Source organism: Octopus bimaculoides, chromosome 7, assembly GCF_001194135.2.
Source record: "Octopus bimaculoides isolate UCB-OBI-ISO-001 chromosome 7, ASM119413v2, whole genome shotgun sequence".
NCBI classification, from domain to species: domain Eukaryota; kingdom Metazoa; phylum Mollusca; class Cephalopoda; order Octopoda; family Octopodidae; genus Octopus; species Octopus bimaculoides.
The window spans coordinates 62,938,824-62,946,759 of NC_068987.1; the positions used below are offsets into that span (position 1 = coordinate 62,938,824).

The 7,936-nt window shown below is 36.1% G+C and overlaps 1 protein-coding gene across 2 annotated transcripts in view; it reads left to right on the top strand.

The window, feature by feature from the left end:
• The window catches only part of LOC106879160 (ATPase ASNA1 homolog), a 29,091-nt gene extending 24,360 nt beyond the window's left edge, over positions 1-4,731 (top strand). For both annotated transcript variants that reach the window (XM_014928603.2, XM_052969721.1), the window contains exons 7-8: positions 410-610; positions 3,919-4,731. In XM_014928603.2, coding sequence (XP_014784089.1) covers positions 410-610; positions 3,919-4,041 — 324 coding nt within the window. In that variant the 3' untranslated portion in view covers positions 4,042-4,731. The remainder of the gene's footprint in view (positions 1-409; positions 611-3,918) is intronic.
• Positions 4,732-7,936: the final 3,205 nt, after the last annotated feature.

Here is a 7,936-nt window from a genome sequence, read left to right on the forward strand (position 1 = left end):
ATGATGATGATGATGTTATGGCTGGGGAAGAGCAGCAAGCTGGCAGAAACATCAGCACTTCAGATAAAATACTTACCAGCATTTCTTCCAGCTTTATGTTCTGAGTTCAAATGCCTTCAAGGTTGGCTTTGCTTTTCGTCCTTTTGGGGTTGATAAAATAAATATGAATAGAGCATTGGCGTCAATATAATCTTCTGCCCACCCCCTGAAAATTGCTTGCCAAAAATTAGAAAGTAAATGTAATGGTTAGGGAAGCCTCATTAAGTTCAGTTTGCATTGATATTTCACGTCGCGATCAGCGTATATCTTCCACCCCAGACAGAATTCACTGTATGCATGTGTCGACTCTTGTTCAATGATTCCTCCTTGTTGTCATCATTATCATCGTAGTTTGCATTTTCTGTTCCAGGATCAAACAACATTTGTGTGTGTGTGTATTGCTGAGTTCCTGTCTCTGTATGAAACAGAGCGATTGGTTCAGGAACTAACACGTTATGGCATCGACACTCATAACATAGTGGTCAACCAGCTACTATTTGTGTCAAAAGGTGAGCAAACGTGTAAGATGTGCAAATCCCGTCACAAAATACAGTCCAAATACATCGATCAAGTAAGTGGAATTTTAATCTTTCATTTTGTTTTTTTCCCCCTGCGCTATTCTCTATTTGCTTTTAAGAGGGTGTGTTTAGTACAGTTACAATATCAACTCTCCAGGCATTAATGGCCCAGGACCTCTGATAATTCACGCTAATTTACAAACAGGAACTTCAGATTCCTGAAGCTGCTACACTAGTTTACTGGTACCTTGCATTAATGAACTTGTATTAATTATACTAATGAAGGCAGCAAGCTGGCAGAATCATCAGCACACTGGACAAAAAATTTAATGGGATTTCGCCTGTCTTTACATTCTGAGTTCAAATTCCGCTGAGGTTGACTTTGCCTCATCCTTTCGGGGTCAATGTAATTGACTAGTCCCCTCCCCCCAAATTTCAGGCCTTTTGCCTTCAGTAGAAAGGATTATTTACATTAATGTACGGTTACCTGTATTTCATTTAATTATCTAAGTGGATTTAATATTTGTTTAATTCAGAGTGTGTTGACCAAGGTGCCCACCCCTGGTTTGGAAAAAAATCACTAATTGGGAAAGGCTTTGTAACGAAAAGTTCTGGAAAATCAATGTTGTACATATAAATACTTCTCATTTCTTTGACACATTTGTAACTGCTCATCATCATCACTGTCATTTTTTCCTCTCTTTCCAAGTTTTCTCCTTAAATTTATATGTGTGTGTGTGTGTGTGTGTGTGTTTTTATGTTCAGTTATAATAAAAAACAATTTTACATTAATCTGATGGATTGCTCTATACTTCTGTAGAGTACAAGTTTATTATTCTTAAACAAGAATACTATTAACAGTGACTTCAAAGTTTTGGCCAAATAAGCCATCATCAGACTGCAATACTTTGAAGTTACTCTTGGCTTTATACAGTCTCTGTTGTGGATTTGTTTGAGTGGAGTGGTAATTAGGTTTTTAGGGTGGGTTGTTTTGAAGAGGAATTTTGGAAAAATTTTTATTGATTAAATTTGGGGTTATGTTATTATTGTTTAGAATTTATTCATACATGTAGAACTTTGTAAACAAGTATATAGGTGTGTCCCTCTTGCTAGGTCAGCACAAGATGTGACTACTTTTTGTTGTTTTTGGTTTTATTGGATTTCATCCAATAAAGGTCAAAGGTACAAAATTCAGTATTTAAACTTTTAGTAATTGGGTGATTTTTTTTTTTTTTTTTCACAAAGATGGTGTGCTCTAGCTGCTTAGCAGCATTTTGTCTGTCTTAAAGTTCAAATTCTATCAACATCAACTTTGACTTTTATCATTTTGAGGTCAATAAAATAAGTACCAGTCAAGTACTGGAAACTGATATAATCAACTAGACTCCTTCCCCAAAATTTCAGGCCTTGTGCCTATAGTAAAAAGGATTATTATTATTATTATGAAGGTGGCAAGCTGGTAGAATCGTTAGTGCACCAGGCAAAATGCTTAGCAGTATTTCAAGTTCTAAGTTCAATTTCCATGAGGTTGATTTTGCCTTTCATACTTCTGGGGGTCAATGAAATTAGTACCAGTGGAGCACTGAGGTCGATGTGATCAACTAGCCCTGTACCCCAGATTTCAGGATTTGTGCTATAGTAGAAACGATTATTATTATTATAAACATGGCAAGCTTGCAGAATTGTTAGCACGCTGGGACAAAATGCTTTGTGGTATTTCATCCATCTTTACATTCTGAGGTTAAACTTTACCTTTCATCCTTTTGGAGTCAATAAAATAAATACCAGTTGAGTCCTGTGGTCTATGTAATCAACTTGCCTTCTCTCACATAATTCCAGGCCTTGTGCCTTGTAGAAAAATAGATTATCATGCAACAAGCTGGCAGAATCATTAGCATCCCTCACAAAATGCTTCATGGCATTTCTTGTCTTTATGTTCTGAGTTCAAATTCCATCAAGGTTGATTTTGCCTTTCATCCTCTTGGAGGGTCAATAAAATAAGTACCAGTTGAGCATTGGGGTCAGTGTATTCAACTACCCTCTCCTCCAAAATTCTTGGTCTTGTGCCTACAGTAGAAAGGATTAAGCAACAAACTGGCAGAATCATTAGCAGACTGGAAAATATGCTTAACAGCATTTCTTCCAACTTTACATTCAGAGTTCAAATACCATCAGATTTGACTTTGCCTTTCATCCTTTCAGAGTCAATGAAATAAATACCAGTTGAACACTGGAGTTGATGCAATTGACATAGCTGCTTCCCTGAAATTGCTGGCCTTGTACCAAAATTTGAAACCATTATGATTATTATTGAGTGAGAGAGCAGTACATGCTATCAAAGTGACTCTGGGGTAAAATATATGAAGCCCAGTATACCCGTCTGATAAAGGTACACCAGGCAGATGCTTCACAACCATATGTGCATAACATAGTAATCTCATATCAAGATAAACAGCACATGACCTTGCAAGTAGAGCCCAGTTACAATTTTCTTCAGGTCGAATACCCCATTCCGCTCAAAAGGTCCCTGAATAAGGGTTGCTTAAGGATGTCAAGCAAAACACCCATGTTTCCAAAGGTGAATTATTCAAACCCCAAAGAATTCTTCTCAACACATGGCTATGATGCTCCCCCACTACTTCTGCTCGTGATCAGAGATGCACATATCGTCAGCCACCAAGGGACATGCTCAACTGGTCAAGGTCAAACTACTGACAAGCAAATCTGTGGCATTGAGCAGAATATTTGCTGTAGCCCATCTTTTATACCAAAACAAAACAATGTACATGATAACACTTCCAATCAATTAAGATCAGAAGTCATGAGAGCCACTGCCTGGTACTGCACCCAGGCATTTTATTATTATTATTATTATTATTATTATTAGAATGGAGTAAGTGGAGCAAGAACACACACGAAAACAAAAAGTGTCGCTGAAGATGTGTGACAAAAGATTTCCGGACAGTGGACATGAGTGAAGAAAGAATACATAGTGCATGTGTTTATTTGGCAAAAAAAACCAAAAAAAAACGACCATTCTGATATGTAATAATATTATTATTCACTGCTGGTCCACTACATATCACTGATGTCTACACCTCAACTGGTTACATATTCACCTCTGCTTTACATCCATCTACTTGCTTGATTGTGTGAAACATTGATATATATTTAATTACGTATTTATTTGCACTCAAAAATGGACTGTACTAATTACTTTAATGTTTACACCTGTAAACTGCAACTCAGGTACAAACACACATGCACTGAATATAATTCATTTGCTTATTTCATTTCTACTTTCTCTTACATATACACTGTACTTATAATTACTTTTCGTTTGTTTTTTTTTATCCTCCAGATCCTTGATCTATATGAAGATTTCCACATCACCCAGCTACCTTTGATGGATGAGGAAGTACGAGGGGCTGAAAAAATAAAGAGTTTTTCCAAATATCTCATCACCCCTTACATACCTCGATAACAATACAACCACAGCCCTTTCAACTTCACACTATTGTGTTCCCTCTCTTTCTCTCTCTCCCCCCTCTCTTTTCTTTCTATCTATTTAGCTACCCTATGTCTCTATCCTGTCTCTTTATCTATCTCATTGATTCTATCTGTATGTCACTAGCTAGCTACATCTCTAGCTAATTGCTCTATTACCTTTCTCTCTCTCTCTCTGCATATCTTTTATTACTTTTGCCCAGTACACAATAAAACTAGATTTGCTCCTGACAGCTGTCTTCATATCAGCTTTTCTCCTCTCCCTTTCATTCCTTTTTTTTTTTTAACCTTTTGTACTATTCTTGTTAGGCTTCATTAGCTTAATGAATAAGGCGCACGTCTTCTGGATAATGAACAATTGTATTCATATCTTATCACAGCCATTATATCTGGACAGAAAGGCTTAAATCTGCCTTAAGGAATCACAAGTAATTATTAAAATTATTAAGGCTGGGAATTTGGTGATGTATTCTTCTTAAGAGATTATTTAATTGTGGGGATTATTAACCTCACCTTTACAGGTGTGGCTGAGATTATCAATATTTACTGGGAAAATGTGTGATAAGTTTGCTTAATGCTTTGATATTTATTCTTTGAATCTTTAAAACCAGGATCAGTTTTTGCCTTTCATTTGACCAGGATCAATAAAACAGTTATTAGCAACATACTAAGGTCAATTCATTTACCTTATACATGTCTTAAGAAAGTGGTTGAAGAATTGTCGGTGAAACGCCAAACAAAATGATATTTAGTTTACTTTTATTTTTGCTTTGAATTCAAACCCTACTCTCAAGGCCAACTTTACCTTTTATTTTTTCCCCGGAGTCAAAAAATAAGAGCCGTTAGTATACTGGATCAATTTGACAAAGTGCCCCTCCAAAAATATGTAACCTTGTGCCAATGTAAGAAATTATTATCATCATTATTATTATTATTATTATTAGGGTGGCGAGCTGGTTGAATCATTAGCACACTGGACAAAATGCTTAGTGGCATTCATCCGTCTTTACATTCTGAGTTCAAATTCTGCTCAGGTTGATTTTGCCTTTCATCTTTTCAGAGTCGATAAAATAAGTACCAGTTGAGTACTGAGGTTGATGTAACTGACTAGCCCCTTCCTCCAAAATTTCAGGCCATGTGCCTGTTGCAAGAAAGGATTACTATCATTATTAATATTCGTACTGAGGTCATTTTGATTTTCTCTTGTTCTCAATAAAATATCAGTAAGATATGTCTTAAAGGCAACTGACTATACAATCTTCCCAACAAAAACTGGTCTTGTTCAAAGAAATCATTATTATTATTATTATTTTTATTATTATCATCATTATTATTATTATTATTATCATTATTGAGAGAATGATGAGCTGAGTAAAAATATTACAAACATCATTGTGTGATGTTTAATTCATTTTTCATTGTTCTGGGTTCCAATCATACAGTTAAATAAGTAAATAATGTGTTTGTGTGTGTGTGTGTGTGTGTGTGTGCATGCACACATGAGAAGGATGGAATTAACTGAGTCTTAAATTAGTATTTTAAAGCTGGTTATTTAACACTATTATCCTTTTTTAGAAATGTAATGAAACAAAAAATGTCTGGGCACATACGAGGTATTACAACAGGTAATTGTGAAATGAGGTATTGTGAAGATCCAAGTTGTCTGAGACTTTAAATTTCACTTACCAGCTTATTCTACCAGTACTTTGTAATAATTACATTTTAACATACACATATACACTTATTTGCTGAGTGTATGTGTGAAGAGCCAAGGTAAAACCAGTTTAGCTTGGGAACTAAATCCCCTACTTCCTATCTTGTGCAATGAAGAAGCTTTCCCAACCTATATTACTTATCTGCCATGTTACAAAGTCATGAAAGGATTTGGTAATCTTAAACCTTTCAGTTAATACACATGCTTCTGCCCTAACTGCATGGAGAAGATATGAGCTCTGCAAGCTGCAGCAGAAGTAATCTGTTTAGGAGAGCGGTAACTCTGAATGAAAACTGCTACAGTGTAGGTGGGACACTTCAGTATTGAGAAACTGCCTCAAGATAAAATGCTCTTAGTCTATGTTGTAAAATGAGTGGTGATAGGTAGAGCAAACAAAAATTGAAAAGAAAAGAAAATATCTTACCAAAGCATGGTAGTCACAAATATATGGAAAACTCCTAAGTAACAAATTTACTGCATTAGTTCTGCACATACTAATGGAGTGGACCAGGTGTGAAAAAATCTGACATTGTATGAACACACCAGTTCCCTTCTTGATTAAACATTAAACAACCTACTCGTTACGGGAAACCCTATTTCTCTCACTTTGTATCAAGCCTCAGGTCTTATGATGTTTATATTGGCATGAATAAACGTTGATCATGAGGTATTCTAGAGAGTTTCAAGAAAAGGCAAGTAGTTGTGTACACAAATAAATATGTGATATGTACAAGCAGGAGTCTCACATGGACAACTCCAAGGCAAGAAGCACAAATTCTTCTGGGCAGAAGTAGGCAGATTGTTTGCAGAGAAATGACAAAATAATATAACTGAGGTGTCAGGACTGACAAGCGAGCAAAAGCTTTGTTCAAATGATGGACTACCATGTTTACAAATGGCACTGAATTTGTTGTCATTGCTGGTACATTTAATGGACACCATGACAGGTACTCTGATACACCTGGAAGTTATAGGTATGGTATTAGAAATGAAGAGAAATCAAGAGTTTGGGAACTGCAATTCAAATGACATAACCATGTGCAACTTTAGAAAACTGATCAACCACCTGGCAATAGATTTCATACTCACCATGAAGTAGAACTGGTGAATACAAAGTCCATCCCTTGTGAAGAATGTAACACTGAACATATCTTGAGGTCACTGTTTACAATTATAACAGCTGAGATAGTCAAAGGTGCAAGACAATCTAGAAAAGGGAAAGGAACGTATGGAGGTTAAAAATCTCCTGTATACAGAGATAGGGTTTAAAAAAATAAGAGGAAATAGAGACTTAGAGGAAAACTGAACATCTACGAGATATGTTGTGCTCCACAGACAGAGTCATTCGCTGAGGCAAGATTCCAGCCAGACAGGGTGGAATGATACAGTGGGGAGAACCATAAAAACTAAGACAAGCCTGAGAAATTATGAAGAAAAGGGATGCGCAAGGAACAATATCAGGGAGACTCAACAAAGAGAGAGAGCCTAGAAGTGGTTTACCAATGTTTTGTGGCACAAAATGTATTTCTGGATTGCAAGTCATTGAAAATCAAGATGTCTTTGAGGTAAGAGGAAAAGTATACACAAAATGACAGTGCATTCCCTTCCACTGATATTGAGAAGAAAGATACAGCAACACGTTACTGAATTTGTGGGAGAATGAGGGATTGACCTAAAAGAGGGACCAAATGCTGAAGTCAACAGTTATGTGGCTAAAAGGGTCATTAAGGATGAAAATAGCTAAGGTGTTGAAAATGTGCAATAGCAAGGTGTTATCCCCCATGACTGACATGCCAGTATCATCATCAAATGCTACAAGGATAAAGGAGATGCTCTTGAACAAAGTAATCACAAAGGCATCTACTTGATAAATTGAGTCATAAAAACAACAAACAGTGTTATGTTGCAACTAATTACGAAGGAAATTAGCTTAGGTTTGTGCCAGACAGGATGCCGCTGATACTGTCCTTCCAGTGAGACAACTACAGGACAAGCTCTATTTAAGAGCAAGTCACTCTACTTGGCATGCATCAAACTGAAGAAGGCTTATGACGGTGCCACTCACGTGCACATTGAGATATGTACTAAGGTATATATATTATATATATATATATTATATATATATGTATATATATTATATATATATATATTATATATA